We start from the raw sequence: 20,632 nt of genomic DNA, 5'->3' as shown, positions 1-20,632 counted from the left end.
TGAAACTCAAAACATAAGATTATTTAGGACCAAATTAAAGAAGTACCTAATTTCTCACGCCTTCTATTCTGTAGGTGAATTCATGACATGAAATTGATACTAAAACTTTGTGTTGTACTAGTAGACTATATTGTAAATCTCGTCTGTATATATTTCATCTAGACTGTGACTATAAATTAAGACTTTATAATAGTATTAAGTTTTTTGACTTGTTCCATATTCTAGCTGTAAGCACTGTATGAATACCATGGAATGTTAATAAATACAATACAATACAATCTTCTGCAGACCTCTGGAAAAAGAACTAAGAAAGAGACTAGTGAAGTCCTTTGTGTGGAGTGTGGCATTGTATGGGGCAGAAACATGGGCATTACGACGAAGTGAAGAGAAGCGAATAGAAGCATTTGAAATGTGGATATGGAGAAGAATGGAGCGTGTGAAATGGACAGACAGAATAACAAATGAAGCTGTGTTGGAAAGAGTGGGTGAAGAAAGAATGATGCTGAAACTGATCAGGGAGAGGAAAAGGAATTGGTTGGTCACTGGCTGAGAAGAAACTGCCTACTGAAGGATGCACTGGAAGGAATGGTGAACGGAAGAAGAGTTCGGGGAGAAGAAGATATCAGATGATAGACGACATTAAGATATATGGATCATATGAGGAGACAAAGAGGAAAGCAGAAAATAGGAATAATTGGAGAATTCTGGGTTTCCCTTGGGTAGAAAACTATCAAAGAATTAATGAAAATAGGGATTAACATGAGAAATAAATGATTTGTAAATCCCACCTTCCCTATATTTTTCACAGTAATATGTTGAAGGATTAAAAAATACGTGGAATGCACTAACAACAATTTTATTCTGTATAATAGGTTGAGAGACATTAATTAATGAAATTCTATAATGTAGAATTTATAAAACAGTTATATTACCGATTGTTCTGTATGGTTGTGGAACTTGGACTCTCACTTTGAAAGAGGAGCAGAGGTTAAGGATGTTTGAGAATAAGGTGCTTAGGAAAATATTTGGGGCTAAGAGGGATGAAGTTACAGGAGAATGGAGAAAGTTACACAACACAGAGCTGCACGCATTGTATTCTTCACCTGACATAATTAGGAACATTAAATCCAGACGTTTGAGATGGGCAGGGCATGTAGCACGTATGGGCGAATCCAGAAATGCATATAGAGTGTTAGTTGGGAGACCGGAGGGAAAAAGACCTTTGGGGAGGCCGAGACGTAGATGGGAGGATAATATTAAAATGGATTTGAGGGAGGTGGGATATGATGATAGAGACTGGATTAATCTTGCTCAGGATAGGGACCGATGGCGGGCTTATGTGAGGGCGGCAATGAACCTCCGGGTTCCTTAAAAGCCAGTAAGTAATGTAGGACTTAATTTGTATGTCCTAATATATCGACAGTGTTATTTTTTTCCACGGCCTCATGAAACTAGACGTTAAATACAACAAAAATGAAAAAACAACTGACTGTAGAAGAAATAAATTGTAATTAAGCAAATGAATTTAGACTACACTGCGAGTCAGATGCGGCCCATGGCCCCCAAGGTGGGCATCCCAGCTGAGAGTGGGTTAGTATATCTAGCGACCCGTTTCCAGGCTAGTTTAATCGAGGGTAGTGTCACCATGGGAACCGTTTTCTTGTTACATACAATTATAAGCCGAGATTGTTTTATCGACAAGAGGAATGTTGACCACACTCAAGACGTCCTTTCTCAAGTGGCAGCTGTTAGACACTTATCAGATGCGAGGGTGCCTGGAATTCATTAACACACTTGGAGAAGGATCAGGCCTCTTTCACACGGGGGACGGAACACCATACGAGCGTGACGTCACAAAGATAAGGAGGCAGAAGTGGCTTGCCAGGAGAGACGTTTGCTGATGGGTTGGATCGCTTGTTTTCCAAAGAAATATGGAGAAACGTTTTGCTCTATCATTACAAGAAATATAGAAGAGAAGTAGTTTAATGCTAAAAAAATCGATTTCGGGACTTCAACGAAAATACTTATAATCTATATTAATAATAAATCTGTAGCCGAAATTTTTCTGGTAATTTTCGATTTTCCAAAAATAATTCGTGTTAACATGTATAATTAACCACCCTGAAACCGAAAATCGCTTTTTTGAAATTTTTGTTTGTATGTCTGTCTGTATGTTTGTTACCTTTTCACGCGATAATGGCTGAACGGATTTTGATGAAAATTGGAATATAAATTAAGTTCGTTGTAACTTAGATTTTAGGCTATATGGCATTCAAAATACATTATTTAAAAGGGGGGTTATAAGGGGGCCTGAATTAAATAAATCGAAATATCTCGCTTATTATTGATTTTCATGAAAAATATTACATAACAAAAGTTTCGTTAAAAATAATTTCCGATAAGTTTTATTCTATACAAAATTTTGATAGGACTGATATTTAATGAGATAAATGAGTTTTAAAATTACAATAACAACTCCATCTAAGGCGCTGTATTGAGATAAAAACAAATGACTTCGTCTATAAGGGGCCTTGGACAACAACAATCGAAAGCTATTAAACATAGCCTAAGAGAATGTTTCTGTGTTTGTATGAAGTAATATCGGAAGCTAATTAATTGTTTAATTATTATTTCACCATTGGAAAGTGTAGTTTCTCTAGATGGACATAATTCTACAATGTTATTACAGTAACTTCTGAAACATATAGCAAGTAATATAAAGTATACACATTAAAACTAAATGATATGTCAATCTTCATTAAACTATGGTTGCATGTAATAACAATTAAGAAACATGTTAAAGGAATTGTCATTGCACCAAATGAGTGTCTCTGGACCAAAATGATCGCATTTTAATTATTTAAATACAATTTAAATTAAGTAACATATTAAACGATTTATCCTTCTATCAAACACGAATGTTCCCTGGATCAAATGTCCTATTTTAATTATGTAATTACTTTATATTTATTTCTAACGGGTGCAGCGGAGCGCACGGGTACGGCTAGTATTAATTGTTTTTGTCCATATTTAGTATTAAATATGATTTGTAAATAAATATTAATGATTTTTCTAAAAAAACAAGGTGGGTCAAAAGTCGCTTTCCCCAACATTCATTCTTAGGTTTCATACTTGTACCATGGATAAATATATAATAGGATCTGAAACTGCGGTCAGCACCATCTGGCGGCGGGGGGCTGAAATAAGATGATCAGCGCCCAACGTCGTAGTGGTGAACATTAGAACTACGTGTTGGGTACGTTACCCAGAGTTCTCTATTTATCTGTTCGAGATATTGCTCGAAGAGACGAGATGGCAGACAGAAACTTGCTAATAAGTGAACATAAAGTGATACTACGTGTATGTAAGCAGTGGTGTTTATGGACGTTGTAAAAATAGTGTTGTTGAATGTATTGTAAAGTAATAGTAATATAATAAATTGAACTATCTAAGTAGTTCTTGCAGACTTTTCCATTGTGCTGTACAATAAATACCCAAAGAATACAATCCCAATTATCTAACCTTTTTCTTTATTTTTTGTTTCTGTCTGGTTCTATTTTAATTGGTTAGTGTAAAATAGATCGTATCTTTTATCTTCCTGTTGGCTCCGGTAAGAATTTTCAGTAGAATATGGTGTGAGGAATAAAATTGTAAATGTCTTATTTTAAATTGGGTTAGTTTCGAATATCGATGAGGGTGGGAGGGAATACTTTCTGCACAGTTTAACATTTTCGTCACCAGGTGCGCTGCTAAATGCCTGGAGTAATTAGTTACTCTTTTCGCTACTTGGTGCGCTGCTAGATGTAATAACGCCCCTCCTCCCAACAGGTGGCAGCAAGATCAATTTCTACAACAGCGCCTGTAGTATGTGTTACGGGAAACTCAGTAAGTTTCGCATCCTATTATATATTCATTCATGGTTGTACACATATACAGATGAACAAACGAATAGCTGTGTAATAAGTGGTGGGTTGGCAACCATGTTCGTGCGTCAACTGTTTTCCGATATCATGTTTTGAAAACAGCCCTCGTTTTGCCGATATGCAGTTGGTATGGCAACAGGATGCAGCACCACCTCATTTTGGTGTAGGAGTGAGGGACTTCTTGAACCAGCAATTCCATGAATGGATTGGTCTTCGTGGCACAACAGAATGGTCACCAAGATCATGAGGCCTGACGCCATGTGATTTTTCGCTGTGGAGTATCCTGAAAAATGATGTTTTTGCTCAGAAACTGCAGGATCTGCATCAGTTGCATCAGAATTGAGTTTCAACCAGACGAGATTCTGATCACAAGTTGATTTCTCCCACTGGCTTTATCGTCAGTTCATGGATCTGAAACAAAAGAGAAGAAGGTATGGACTGCAAACCCAAGAAATGAAATTTGCACCTAACTTCCCTTTATGAAACTATACCAGCTATAAAATTGTAGAAATTATAGGCTACATATACTGTCTATAGTGGATTTCACGTTAAGAAAAAAGTATTGAGAATATGGAGCTATTCCATCAAATGACCAGTTGCCATAGAAACGCCCGCCTACCACAAAGCTTCTACAATGTACTAGACAAGGCCCAAAAAACCAGACTTTTTTCTGAACTTGCATACCGTGTAACATTGTAAAATTCCTATTTGGCAGATCGTGTTTTTTAACAACCTTATCGATGTTGTTAGTAGGCCTTGTAAGTTATACTTACAACACAGTGCGGTAAGTAAATAAATCAAATAAACATCGCACCACATAAGGAAATAAAAATGTCTTATTGTACCTGTACTCTTTCTAAATTAATTTATTGGAGTGGAGATTTGTAACAAAACAGAAATTAATGTAGATAAGACGTAAACGTGGAAACCATTTCTGATGACTTCCGGTTGTTGCTCTGAGCGCCACTCGTGAGGTCGTGGCTGAACGCGGAAACATCCACAGAGTAAAATACGTATTCAAACATTAACCTCTACAAGTATGCAATTTATTTACACTGATGTACAATTAATGTGTTACCTGCAAAAATTTTCTATATGTTATTTTATTTATTTATATTACTATATAATTAATGTGTCACCTACCTACTTCTTTGAAAACAAAACTAAACTTTGTATAATTTATTTTATTACATTTTCACAATCGCCGTGGAATAATAACAAATGAATAACGCCTATCAATAAATACGAATAATAACAAATGAATGACACCTATCGACAAATACGAATAATAACAAATGAATGACACCTATCGACAAATACGAATAATAACAAATGAATGGCACCTATCGACAAATACGAATAATAACAAATGAATGACACCTATCGACAAATACGAATAATAACAAATGAATGGCACCTATCAATAAATACGAATAATAACAAATGAATGACACCTATCGACAAATACGAATAATAACAAATGAATGGCACCTATCGACAAATACGAATAATAACAAATGAATGACACCTATCAATAAATACGAATAATAACAATGAATGACACTTATCGACAAATAACAAATGGCGATCGCACATGAAAATGTTAGCGTCCAAAAACAAACTATTTATTTAAATTAAAAATGTTTAATCACTCTGAGAGAGGAACAAAGGTTAAGGGTGTTTGAGAATAAGGTGCTTAGGAAAATATTTGGGGCTAAGCGGGATGAAGTTACAGGAGAATGGAGAAAGTTACACAACACAGAACTGCACGCATTGTATTCTTCACCTGACATAATTAGGAACTTAAAATCCAGACGTTTGAGATGGGCAGGGCATGTAGCACGTATGGGCGAATCCAGAAATGCATATAGAGTGTTAGTTGGGAGACCGGAGGGAAAAAGACCTTTAGGGAGGCCGAGACTTAGATGGGAGGATAATATTAAAATGGATTTGAGGGAGGTGGGATATGATGATAGAGACTGGATTAATCTTGCTCAGGATAGGGACCAATGGCGGGCTTATGTGAGGGCGGCAATGAACCTTCGGGTTCCTTAAAAGCCATTTGTAAGTAAGTAAGTAATATTAATTTATTTTTTTATTAAGATCGGCCAAAAGTAGTATGCAATACATGTGTTAAGTGCGTAATAGATTCTCGGAAAAACAAGAATCGACTTCGTCTCGAGTTCTCTGACTTTTCCTCGATTCTGTTATAATGCACTGACCACGCTTGCATCGCAATATAATATTGCAAATGAAAAGTTGCGTTTGTTCAGATTAAATTTCTGCACATTTAAAGGACAAAACTAAAATTCTTTTAATGACAATACACTGCTCTCTTAAATTGATTGAGGATATTGGGAATTCAGTGGGTGGCTTTCTCAAAATACGTTATGAAATGTTTCATGTAAAACAATTTTTAACTCGAAAAGGAAGCAAAAACGGGCAAAATTATAGTGGGGGGAGATACACACTTCGCCAATATAATTTTACTATATTTCAACATTTTTTCCTCAGAATACACATCCTCTGGAAACAAAAACTGACATGTTTAATATACAATCAGGAACCCTTCACTTCTAATCTTAATTTCAATTTTATTTTTAATCTGTACTTTTGTTTTGTGTTGTCTGACTGTGCCCACAGCATTTGTTTTAATTAAACTAAACACTACCTGTAGGCCTATATCAATATATAATTTGCGTGTTTTTTAAAACCCAATAGTTATTTTTTTAATTATGAAATATTGTTGAGAATATTTTTCATCTTTGGAATTTTGATGATCCAGTTGGGTTATTCTGTAATAATTATGCACAACTAACCCTTGTATATGGGCATTATGGCCATGTTGATTTGTCGTTCGTTTTGCTGCCCATCTAGAGATAGGCTTGTTAACCCTTAATTATTGACAAAGTATCCTATAGGATACAACAGGTTAATAGGCTATATGCTATAATTTTAATAGAACGATACAATAGTAATATGCGTTACAAGAGCGGTATGTTGACGTTTTCATGGTCGAGGAAAAGATTGAAAAAGCGAAACGTAGTTGAGCTTTTTTAATTTCCGAGAACATGAAAACAAACATACCGCTCGTGTATCGTACATTATTTTGTGCGAAGATCGTTTATTAAATACCTCAAAGACAAATTTCTAATTAGTTGCAATGAAATCTCCATCTTGGTTTCTGTTTAATGACGGCAACTTCGGAAAACCAAAATATCTTTCTTCAACATTGTTGCTGTAAAATGTTTTCTGTGTTCACTATACTCCAGCAGGCCGTGATACACGTCTGTCTTTTTTTTCCCCCAGTCTATAAATGCGAACTTAAAACAAACGGTAAGGTTATGTAATGATTTATTTTTCATTTTAATATTTTAACAATATTATTTATATAACATATTGCAGTAATAACATCGGCATCTGGAATCTTGTTGATTTTTTCACGGCTTCCTTAATGTTACTTGCGTCACGAATGCAATAAGTTTAGTGGAGTAGTAGACTTTACTTAATTTTTGCAAATATTTAAAAACAATAATTAACATTGCAATTTAGGTGAAATTGCAGTGGTAAGTTTCCAATTTATAATTATTACTATGTTAAACATCTCTAAAAATAATATGTTAAAAGCCTAAAGCAGTAAAATGAATGTCGCGCTTAAGCGGTAAGAAGAGGGAAATCGTTACGTTGGGAATACTGAATGTGGTATTTCACACTTACCGCGTATTGGTTCTGTGCGGAAAACAAGCAAATACGCACGATCTCGCACAAAAAGAATTGATAGGAAAATTAAAATTTCGCAATACTATAATATTGTACAACATATAAAAATATGTACATTGCGATAGTTGTTTTCTTTACGGTCCGACACGGTTTAATGAAGTAGTGTGAGAAATGAAGTTTTGCCAGGTTAAGGGTTAAATAGTAATTAGGACTTCAATGACGTTCAAACTATTGAATTTTAATATGAAGATATCAATTTAAAATCTTGAAATTCTGGATCTATAAAAGCATTCTGAAAAAAAAATAAAACAATTTCTCTGTGATCGTAAACTTGGCTACCTGCACATGAGGAGGGGTGCCCAGCACGTACACCACTGCATCTGCAATGTCTTGTGGCTTCAGGCTTGGCCACTTGGAGTACAGCTCTTCGGCGTCGATGCTCTCCATTCCAACGAGAAACATTTCCGTCTCCACCAAGCCCGGGCTGATGCTCTGCAACCAGCATGCCATCATGACGTCAATGAATTTTATTGAATATCTTAGCAGATTCTAGTAAATGAAAACTATACAGCAGACACTGGGAATTTGCTGTCACATTGCGGTATCTTGTAAGAGGCATTTGAAAATTAGTATAAAATATCACTACAAAGTATCGTATAGAAATTCCTTCTCCTCGAAGTCAAACTGCTGATTTTCGCGCTTGTTTGGTTGTGTTCCATTACTGTGGGTTAAGAGGCTTTATTACTTTCCATATAAACACGAAGAAGAGTAAAGAAAGAAAACAAGAAAGTAAGTAGAAAAATACGAAGGGAAGGAATTAGCAGGAGAAGGAATCAACTGGAAAAAAAATGAGGAAAGGAGAAAGATGCGCAGAAGGGAAAGCAGAAGGAGAAAATATAAAAGGAAGAGAAAAACAGGAGAAGAAAATGCGGGAGGGCGAGAAGAAAAATACAGAAAGAGGAGATAAAAATATTTATTTATTTATTTATTTATTTATTTATTTATTTATTTATTCATTCATTCATTCATTCACTCACTGCTTTATTTATTTATTTATTTATTTATTTATTTATTTATTTATTTATTTATTCATTTATTCATTCATTCATTCACTCACTGCTTTATTTATTTATTTATTTATTTATTTATTTATTTATTCATTCATTCACTCACTGCTTTATTTATTTATTTATTCATTCATTCACTCACTGCTTTATTTATTTATTTATTTATTTATTTATTTATTTATTCATTCATTCACTCACTGCTTTATTTATTTATTTATTTATTTATTTATTTATTTATTTATTTATTTATTTATTTATTCATTTATTCATTCATTCATTCACTCACTGCTTTATTTATTTATTTATTTATTTATTTATTTATTTATTCATTCATTCACTCACTGCTTTATTTATTTATTTATTTATTTATTCATTCATTCACTCACTGCTTTATTTATTTATTTATTTATTTATTTGTTTATTTATTTATTTATTTATTTATTCATTTATTCATTCATTCATTCACTCACTGCTTTATTTATTTATTTATTTATTTATTTATTTATTTATTTATTTATTTATTTATTTATTTATTTATTTATTTATTCATTTATTCATTCATTCATTCACTCACTGCTTTATTTATTTATTTATTTATTTATTTATATATTTATTTATTTATTTACTCACTCACTGATTTATTTGTTTATTTATTTATTTATTTATTCATTCATTTATTTATTCATTCATTCACTCACTGATTTATTTATTTATTTATTTATTCACTCACTCACTCACTGATTTATTTATTTGTTTGTTTATTTATTTATTTATTTATTTATTGATTTATTTATTTATTTATTTATTTATTCACTCACTCACTGATTTATTTATTTATTTATTTATTTATTTATTCACTCATTTATTTATTTATTTATTCATTCATTCACTCACTGATTTATTTATTTATTTATTTATTCACTCACTCACTCACTGATTTATTTATTTGTTTGTTTATTTATTTATTTATTTATTTATTTATTTATTTATTCACTCACTCACTGATTTATTTATTTATTTATTTATTTATTTATTTATTTATTTATTTATTTATTTATTTATTTATTTATTTATTTATTTATTTATTTATTCACTCATTTATTTATTTATTCACTCATTTATTTATTTATTTATTTATTCTGGTGTAGTTAAGGCCATGAGGCCTTCTCTTCCACAACACCACGAATACAAATACAATAATAGAAATAAACAGAAAAAATACACTATATACAAAGTAAAGCTACACAAAAATATACACAGGTTGCAGTCACACAAACTTTAAATGATTATAAATACAAGAAGAAAAGAAAATACAGAATGAGGAAGGGAATAACAGGGAGAGAAGGAGATGAAGGAAAAGAAAATAAAAGAAGACAATACAGAAGCAAGAAGAAAATCAGTAAATATTAGTAAACAGAAATAATAATATATAAACAAAACTTGAAATGTAGTAATAAAAATACAGCGCAGCTGACTCATTAACTCTAACAATCAAGACTGAAAATTCAGACGGTTTAAATTTCAACCAATCAGGATCGGCGGTATACCACCATCCTTCAATGAAACTACCTGAAAATCTATCTACATAACAGAAGTTATTTTAGTTACTGAAAAGTCATACCAAATTGCAATATACTAATACTAGTGGCTTGTGCAGCAAATGCTGCAAACTAAGTTCATTAGAAGTTCAAATTAAAATTTTTCAAAATTATTTCCATTGAAGAATACTGACATTTTGGAAGTTATTTGCTTCCATAATAACGAAATATATCCCTCTGAATGGTTTTCTTTGTGCTAAATATTTTTTATTGAACCTATACATCTTCAGTTCTTGAGTTTCATTAAATATATGGAAAAGACCTATACTACTTAATTAATAACTATAAAAATATTTGATTTTTAATAACAATATTATCTTACTTAAGTTTTGTATAGACTACTATGTAGCCGTCACTCAGTAAATATTATAGAAATGAAGATCTAACTTCAGAGATTCCCTACGCCTACTTATATAACCCCGAAACGTTTCACTTTCATATCATCAATAAAGCATCAATCTGTATAATAAGTTACAAATACTCACATCATGGCATTCACTATAATAATTTTTCATTTTTATTGGTAATAATGTCATCAAACATTCTTAAGTTTTGTAGTTTGTAATATCCAATACACAGACAGCTGTACTCAGAAAATTACACACCAGAGAATCTGACCTGTAATTTTTTTTAGTAAATCTTGAAGTTTTTAATAACCAATATTACAGAAACATTCTGAAAAAGTTATACAAATGAAGATCGACATATTGGTATTATGATGTCAGAGAATCTGAGCCATCTGAACTCGAAATATGTCGTAGCCTTCGTGTGATATTGTTTATTGTAGTGTGTTTGTGTTTTGTTTTATTCTCTCAAAGCCATTATTTCTGAAAACTGACGACAGATGGATTTTGGAAAATAGGAAAATGATGTAGGAAAACTGAAATTTCACTGAAAACTACTATTTTTCTGAAAAATTTTGGGTTCCAAGCTTCAAAATGACGGGTCATTTATTAAAATCCGTTCAGTCGTTTACTCATAATTTCATTACCAGTTCAAATTATATATATAGATATAGACATAAATTTTATTATATTAGGCTATTAGTTTTAAAATATCTTAAATCTCCGGGGTGACATTCTGGAATTCAAAGAGAAAAAAAGAGCGAAAGGGAAAAGAAGACAAGAAACGAAATAAAAGATACAGAATACAAGGTTACAAAGAGGAACGAGAAGAGAAGTAAGATATTTGACGGAGACTCACAGTGACTCGGATGTTGGAGTGCAGGGCCACTAGTTCGCGCCTCAGCCCCTCCGTGAGGGCCGTCACGGCGTGCTTGGTGGCGGAGTACATGTGCATGCCTTCCTTGCCGACGTCGTAGTGCCCTGCGATGCTGCGAGGAAAGCAACTTAACTTACATCACAGTCTAGTATATACAGTAGCGAAGCTCAATACGTAGTAAATATGCAACCATTAGATAGTTGCTCACCACTAGGATCGCTCATATCGCCTCATTACAGGCAATGCAAAATAGTACCGTCACAGTCTATTGTTTCTAGCACCCTCAAAACTCAAGTTTCGTGATTGTATGTAGTAGACTGTGGTACAATTAAGAAAAAAGAAAGATCATCATCGCAGTCTATAAATGTATCTCTATGGCAACCACACATTCTCCTTCGACTTTCTGTTGTTTCTATTGAAATCATGGACAAAAACACATAACAAAAGAATAACTAATACATAAGAACTAAATGTTCGTTTTCTCATCCGTTAACAAATGAAAGATTAAAAATCCTACCACTTAGACAAAATATTTCTTCCTACACAGAAACGTTTTGCTTTAAGTCCATGAATTTCGCAGTAGAATTAGCGCCAATAGCGGGTTTTTAACTTGCCTGTTGATGTGGATCATGTGGCCATGGTCTTGCTGCCGCTCGCGCATGCTCCGAAAGGCCTCCCGTGTGCAGATGGACAGACCCAGTACATTAACATCCCACATACTGCGCCATTCGACGGTGCTGCCCTCTGTAACAAGTGAAACATCAATTCAAGCTCCATCAGATTTACAAGGTTATGAGCACAAGTCGAAATCTCCCCTCAAATTTCGCACAATGTTGAGTCACCATAGCAGAATATAAACATTTAACTGTCCATAGTAACTATAAAATTGTCGAAAAATTGAGTAGCCCCTGTCGCCGTTTCTCTCAGTAAGTTTCCAGACCTTTGCATTTATTATAAACAGCTGACTGTTTGCAATATCAGAATTAGCGCTAAAATCCATAAACTTTCCGTAACTTATTGCCATGGCAACAACAACCGATCTGTTTATCTGTAGTACTGTAACGTCTGATTTTGAATTTATGTAAGGACTTTCAAAATCGGGAGTTGCGTTTTTTTAAGAATATTTCACGAATAAAAGAAAAAATTGAATGTCGTAATGATCATACTTACGAACAGTTGCTAACTGCAACTGGATTCTGGTAACATTGCCAGAGACATTTACCGCAAACAACAGAACTGACATTTTATTACTCTATCATTTTTACTGCATTGAGAAAATTTATTGTCCTTTTGTAATTACTATTACTCTCACAATTATTACTACTACTAGCCGTACCCGTGCGCTCCGCTGCACCCGTTAGAAATAAATATAAAGTAATTACATAATTAAAATAGGACGTTTGATCCAGGGAACATTCGTGTTTGATAGAAGGATAAATCGTTTAATATGTTACTTAATTTAAATTGCATCCAAATAATTAAAATGCGATCATTTTGATCCAGAGACACTCATTTGGTGCAATGACAATTCCTTTAACATGTTTCTAATTTTTATTACATGCAACCATAGTTTAATGAAGATTGACATCATTTAGATTTAATGTGTATATTTTATTTTACTTGTTATAGGTTTCCATTGAATTATGGTAATAACTTAATTTTAACCCTTGTTTTCTACGTATTCAGTAAATGGCGCTTGGCCCACTATGGTTCTGAACCCTTCAAATAACTTAAATTATATTATATAATATTACATTACATATATTATATTATATGATATGATATATGATATGATATGATATGATATATGATATATTATATTATATTATATTATATTATATTATATTATATTATATTATATTATATTATATTATATTATATTATATTATATCAGAAGTTACTGTAATAACATTATAGCATTATGTCCATCTAGAGAAACTACACTTTCCAATGGTGAAATAATAATTAATTATAGAAATCGGTTAATATAGCTTCCGATATTACTTCATACAAACACAGAAACATTCTCTGGAGGCTATCTTTCATAGCTTTCGATTGTTGCTGTCCAAGGCCCCTTATAGACGAAGTCATTTGTTTCTTATTTCACGGCCTTAGATGGCAGTTATTTTAATTTTAAAACTCATTTATCTCATTAAATATCAGTCCTATCAAAATTTTTCAAGGAATAAAGCTTATCGGAAATTATTTTTAAAGAAACTTTTGATATGAAACATTTTTCACAAAAATCAATAATAAGCGAGATATTTCGATTTATTTAATTCAGGCCCCCCTTTTAAATAATGTATTTTGAATGCCATATAGCCTAAAATCTAAGTTACAACGAACTTAATTTATATTCCAGTTTTCATCGAAATCCGTTCAGCCATTATCGCGTGAAAAGGTAACAAACATACAGACAGACAGACAGACATACAAACAAAAATGTCAAAAAAGCTATTTTCGGTTTCAGGGTGGTTAATTATATATGTTAGGACGAATTATTTTTGGAAAATCGAAAATTACCAGAAAAATTTCGGCTACAGATTTATTATTAGTATAGATAATCTATGATTTGAGTTCTTAAATATATGTACTGTAGAACTGGTCAACATATCTTAATTAAAAGTATCAAACTCTACATGTTTATCATATTACCACATAACCACAAACGACTGGCTCTTACTTAAACGTATCAATTTCTAAACCATTACCGTATTACGCTGTAAGTACATACAACTGATCCCTACGTACAATCGACTTCATCAGTCGACCATGAACACGAGAGAACCGATAGAACTGCTTAATCTTACAGAAACTTATCAAATTCTAAATTTATATTAAATTACCACGTAACTACATACGATTGATTCATGAGTACAATCGATATTAGCAGTCGACGAGAGAACCGATAGAACTGGTCATCTCTTACTTAAATGTTTCAAATTATAAGGGTGCTATTCATAGACATTTCGCAGCACGCGCTACGAGCGTACTAAGCTAGCCCCGGCTATCCACTGGTTACTAGTACAGAATTCAAATCATATCCTATCGTTAACACTGGTTTATGAATACGAAAAACGCTGATCATCCACCGGAAGCCCGCGCTAAAAATGTCTATGAATACGGCCCTAAATGTTTATCATATGATGATTTTATTCAATTTTTCACATGCAATGTGTCAGATAAGATCACACGTGACACAATTACAAGAGATTTTGGCATATTTTTTGTTGTTAATCTATACTAATAAGAAATCTGTAGGCGAAATTTTTCTGGTAATTTTCGATTTTCCAAAAATAATTGGTCCTAACATATACAATTAACCACCCTAAAACCAAAAATCGCTTTTTTTTTAATTTCTGTTTGTATGTCTGTCTGTATCTTTGTTACCTTTTCACGCGATAATGGCTGAACGGATTCCGATGAAAATTGGAATATAAATTAAGTTCGTTGTAACTTAGATTTTAGGATATATGGCATTCAAAATACATTATTTAAAAGGGGGGCCTGAATTAAATAAATCGAAATATCTCGCTTATTATTGATTTTTATGAAAAATGTTACATAACAAAAGTTTCTTTAAAAATAATTTCCGATAAGTTTTATTCCTTGAAAAATTTTGATAGGACTGATATTTAATGAGATAAATGAGTTTTAAATTTTAAAATAACTGCCATCTAAGGACGTGTAATGAATTAAAAAACAAATGACTTCGTCTATAAGGGGCCTTGGACACAACAATCGAAAGCTATGAAAGATAGCCTACAGATAATGTTTCTGTGTTTGTATGAAGTAATATCGGAAGCTAAATTAACCGATTTGTATAATTAATTATTAATTCACCATTGGAAAGTGTAGTTTCTCTGGATGGACATAATGCTATAATGTTATTACAGTAACTTCTGAGTGAATCGAGGACAGGTAAGATTAAAATAGCTTCTTATGCACAGAAAACTTGATAGGCTATTCTGTACATTCGTTTCCTGTATTTCCTAAAATAATTTTTATGACCAAATGAGTGTCTCTGGATCAAAATGATCGCATTTTAATTATGCAAATACAATTTAAATTAAGTAACATAATAAACGATTTATTCTTATATCAAACACGAATGTTCCCTGGATCAAATGTCCTATTTTAATTATGTAATTACTTTATATTTATTTCTAACGGGTGCAGCGGAGCGCACGGGTACGGCTAGTGAAATAAATAAAAATTGAAGTGGCGTCAGCTGATGTTGGATAACAACCTGATACAATGAAACTTAAACTACAAAACTAACGGAAGAAAGACTGTAGGAAAACTAAGGTAACTCTAAAATAACTAAATTGATTATTACTTTATTTAATGATGATTATAATAATATAAATCATATTGTGGGTGTCTTTTTGCGACTAAGAATTATACAATTTTAAACGTTAAACCCTAGAGTATTCGTTTAACGTACGTGACAGAAGAGACTCGAACAAGACTCCTGCATTGTTGATTAGAATATCGACGCCTCCCAACTCCTCGATCTGCGAGAAGGCGGACAATATGTCTTCCTCTTTGGACAGGTCACATTTTATGGCGTGCAGCGTCCCAGGAGCGTCGGTTAAACTCTGAGCGAGTTCCTGGAAACAAAAGAAATGTAAGTTCCTTCCGTGTTTTCCCTAATCGTTTGTGTTAGGAGAAAATACACAAACGATTAGGGAAAACACGGAAATTTTACTTGAAGCAAGTACAGCGATCGGTTTGGAAGTAAATCCCGAAAAGACAAAGTATATGATTATGTCTCGTGACCAGAATATTGCACGAAATGGAAATATAAAAATTGGAGATTTATCCTTCGAAGAGGTGGAAAAATTCAAATATCTTGGAGCAACAGTAACAAATATAAATGACACTCGGGAGGAAATTAAACGCAGAATAAATATGGAAAATGCGTGTTATTATTCGGTTGAGAAGCTCTTATCATCCAGTTTGCTGTCCAAAAATCTGAAAGTTAGAATTTATAAAACAGTTATATTACCGGTTGTTCTGTATGGTTGTGAAACTTGGACTCTCACTTTGAGAGAGGAACATAGGTTCAGGGTGTTTGAGAATAAGGTGCTTAGGAAAATATTTGGGGCTAAAAGAGATGAAGTTACAGGACAATGGAGAAAGTTACACAACACAGAACTGCACGCATTGTATTCTTCACCTGACATAATTAGGAACATTAAATCCAGACGTTTGAGATGGGCAGGGCATGTAGCACGTATGGGCGAATCCAGAAATGCATATACAGTGTTAGTTGGGAGACTGGAGGGAAAAAGACCTTTAGGGAGGCCGAGACTAGATGGGAGGATAATATTAAAATGGATTTGAGGGAGGTGGGATATGATGATAGAGACTGGATTAATCTTGCTCAGGATAGGGACCGATGGCGGGCTTATGTGAGGGTGGCAATGAACCTTCGGGTTCCTTAAAAGCCATTTGTAAGTAAGTAAGTAAGTAAGTTCCTTCCTGAAAGAATGGATAATGTAAACCTAAAACGGTGTAAACAGAAACCGATTGGACAATTCTGTTGTTTTTCTTTTCTTTTTAAGTTGTTGGCACAAGTATCATTCAGGTTAACGCCAGGGATCGAACCAAATTAATTGAATAAATCTAGCGGTGGGTTATAGTGGGGTTCAGGTAAAATTAGTTCCTATATCCTTGTTTCCAATGTTGCCAACTGTTCCCAAATATCACGAAAGCAGGTAAAATCAGTGCTATAGTCCCGACGCTGTTATTTCCGGCGTGACTCCTCCTCTTTGCTTACGTCTTAGAAAGTGAAGGCTCTATAAAGTCTAGGTAGGTAGTATCGTTCGCCATTTTTGTTCTTACGTTGCCAAGCCACCATACGAGGAATCTATTTGCCACGCCGTTAAACATTATCATGTCGTAGCTCCTATGATAATAAATCAAACGCAATGTAATTCAGCAAATAATTGAGCGACAAATAACGTCTTCGTGTGCTTTCTGCGAACGCCAACGAAAGAGCTAAAATGGCGGGCGATTATATTAAGTATTTATCGAGCCTTAAGAAATGAATCAGCGAATCACAAGACGCACACGTTTAAATGTAGCCGACCTGCAACGCGATTGGCTGCCGGAAATTAGAGCGACGGGACTATAGGTGCCGAAATATTAATAAAAATGATAATTAATTGTAAGAAAATTCAACCTAACAATTATAAAATCATTGTAATCCACTAAAATATGTAGTAATAGGGGGAAATGGTTAGGATTCATCCAGACCGTACCTACCCAAAGGGAAAAATGGAAAATGAGTCCTAAACTTCGATGACAGAAGTTCCTTTCACCATACCTGAATCTTGTCGACGCGCCTTGCCAGCCCGGCAACCCGCAGGCCTCGCCTCACCAGCTCGGCCGCGATGGCCGCCCCGATCCCTGCACTGGCGCCCGTTACCACGGCAACCTTCCCTGTCCAGCGCTCCATCCGCACCGGCCAATGAGAGCTGCTTTAACAAAGATATTAAGGTTCATAGATGAGATGGAATAGCCACAATACAGATCAAACAAGATATCTGCAGATTAGCATCTCTATTCTGCGTTCCCTGTCGTACAGAAAATAAACGTATAGGCAGTGTTCCATATTCTTTAGGACGTCTATTGTATTCACTAATTCACTCACTTGTTTATTTATTTATTTACTTATTTATACATCTTGATTACACAACTTTTAACACTATATCACTTCGGAATATGTATTAGTCTATATGTCTTTCTCGTGTTAAGGTCAATAACAGACCGAAACATGTTAACCACGTACAGTAACATTTAACACGAGAAATATATAATAAATATTCCGGAATTTACTTATTTATTTCTATAATAACTCACCCATTTATTTGTCATTTATTTATTTATTCATTCATTAACTTATTTATTTATTAACTTATTCATTTACCGGTATTTATTATTCATTTATTAAAATTAACCTATTTATTTGTTACTTATTTATATATTAACTTATTCATTTGTTATTTATTTATATATTAACTTGTTCATTTATCTATTATTAATTTATTAAAAATCAACTTATTCATTTGTTATTTATTCACTCAATCACTCATTTATTTATTTATTTTTTAATTCATTTATTTATTCACTAACTTATTTATTTATTTATTTATTAACTTATTCATTTACCGGTATTTATTATTCATTTATTAAAATTAACCTATTTATTTGTTACTTATTTATATATTAACTTATTCATTTGTTATTTATTTATATATTAACTTGTTCATTTATCTATTATTAATTTATTAAAAATTAACTTATTCATTTATTTGTTATTTATTCACTCAATCACTCATTTATTTATTTATTTTTTAATTCATTTATTTATTCACTAACTTATTTATTTATTAACTTATTCATTTACCGGTATTTATTATTCATTTATTAAAATTAACCTATTTATTTGTTACTTACTTATATATTAACTTATTCATTTGTTATTTATTTATATATTAACTTGTTCATTTATCTATTATTAATTTATTAAAAATTAACTTATTCATTTATTTGTTATTTATTCACTCAATCACTCATTTATTTATTTATTTTTTAATTCATTTATTTATTCATTCATTCATATCGAACAAAAAAGAAGTAAACCGAAATGAGGATGGAGAGTAAGTGGACAGCTTCAAATACTTGGGGTGTACTATAAGCAGTAACATGAGCTGCTGCCAGGAAGTCAAAAGGAGGATAGCAATGGCAAAGGAAGCTTTTAATAGAAAAAGGAGCATCTTCTGCGGACCTCTGGAAAAAGAACTAAGGAAGAGACTAGTGAAGTGCTTTGTGTGGAGTGTGGCATTGTATGGGGCAGAAACATGGACATTACGACGAAGTGAAGAGAAGCGAATAGAAGCATTTGAAATGTGGATATGGAGAAGAATGGAGCATGTGAAATGGACAAACAGAATAAGAAAGGAAGCTATGTTGGAAAGAGTGGGTGAAGAAAGAATGATGCTGAAACTGATCAGGAAGTGAAAAAGGAATCAGTTCGGTCACTGGCTGAGAAGAAACTGCCTACTGAAGGATGCACTGGAAGGAATGGTGTTCGGGGCAGAAGAAGATATCAGATGATAGACGACATTAAGATATATGGATCATATGAGGAGACAAAGAGGAAGGCGGAAAAAAAGGAAGATTGGAGAATGCTGAGTTTGCAGTGAAGTGTTCTTGTGCAGAAAACTACGAATGAATGATTGTCTACGCATAGCGACCCAAGGATATTGATACTGTTAAAGCAAAGATTGTCTCAGCTTTGGGAAAAACTGTATCTGAGATGTTTGTCCACACAGGGAGAAATAAGCCTGTGTGTACGCAATGGTGGCACGTTGAATCTAATGTGGTCAAAACTCTTATCCTTCTATAATGTGTTTACAGATTACACAAAAATAAATAGCAACAATTCTGATGCTACAGGGTTATTATTTTAAGTCTTCCTAAATGGATCACCCTGTACAGCAGGTGTAAATAAAGTTACACATAGTAAATCGTCTGATTTAAATGTTGTTACTGTTAAATGAGCGATCTACTGTCGTATATCAGATTTCATACGTTGTTATGAATCACATTAAGTTTAAATACTCACAGTTTAGATGTTTAACTTCCTTCTGGTTTCTAGATGAACTCAGTCACTCTATAACACACTCTTACCTGTGCACGCTTGTAGAATAAAATGCTAAATGCCGCACGAGCGGTGGGTTTCCCTGTTTATCTCCATAGCAACCACAAGGACATCCTCCAGTCGGAACGCTTCCATGAAACTGCCTAAACCTTGGCACAAAGAGCTTTCACTTCCTGCAGCGGATTAAAATGTAATTATACTGCACAGAGAATGTAGCAAAGGAATTCCTCTGGCCAGCTGGCGACAGGACTTCATCGCCTTTGTACGCCGGAGCCTTGGTATCGAATACTGGCGAGGTCAAACAAGAATGAAAATGAAGTAAAAAGTTTTTACAAACTATTATCTCTAAAATAAACAAAAAGATAATAGTAATATGCGTTACAAGAGCGGTATGTTGAAGTTTTCATGTTCGAGGAAAAGTTTGAAAAA

General features: G+C 33.2%; 1 protein-coding gene across 4 annotated transcripts; it reads right to left on the bottom strand.

Annotated features, from left to right (window-relative positions):
- Nucleotides 1-1,486: 1,486 nt before the first annotated feature.
- LOC138701403 (dehydrogenase/reductase SDR family member 11-like) lies at nt 1,487-20,390 on the bottom strand. 4 transcript variants are annotated; one of them, XM_069828454.1, is made up of 7 exons: nt 20,233-20,390; nt 17,864-18,017; nt 15,977-16,142; nt 12,144-12,273; nt 11,512-11,641; nt 7,983-8,135; nt 1,487-4,334 (listed from the first exon to the last, which is right to left on the bottom strand). In XM_069828454.1, the coding sequence occupies exons 2-7, from the start codon at nt 17,993-17,995 to the stop codon at nt 4,290-4,292; spliced, it is 756 nt and encodes a 251-aa protein (XP_069684555.1). In that variant the 5' UTR covers nt 17,996-18,017; nt 20,233-20,390; the 3' UTR covers nt 1,487-4,289. The 4 variants fall into 4 exon arrangements, with proteins under 4 accessions (XP_069684555.1, XP_069684395.1, XP_069684465.1 ...); XM_069828294.1 differs by having other exon boundaries at nt 17,864-18,014; nt 20,233-20,387; XM_069828364.1 differs by having other exon boundaries at nt 17,864-18,014; nt 20,168-20,291.
- Nucleotides 20,391-20,632: the final 242 nt, after the last annotated feature.

Source organism: Periplaneta americana, chromosome 1 (genome assembly GCF_040183065.1).
Source record: "Periplaneta americana isolate PAMFEO1 chromosome 1, P.americana_PAMFEO1_priV1, whole genome shotgun sequence".
In the NCBI taxonomy this organism is placed as follows: domain Eukaryota; kingdom Metazoa; phylum Arthropoda; class Insecta; order Blattodea; family Blattidae; genus Periplaneta; species Periplaneta americana.
The sequence above is the reverse complement of the archived record's forward strand: the minus strand, read 5'-3'. Positions and strand labels throughout refer to the sequence as shown.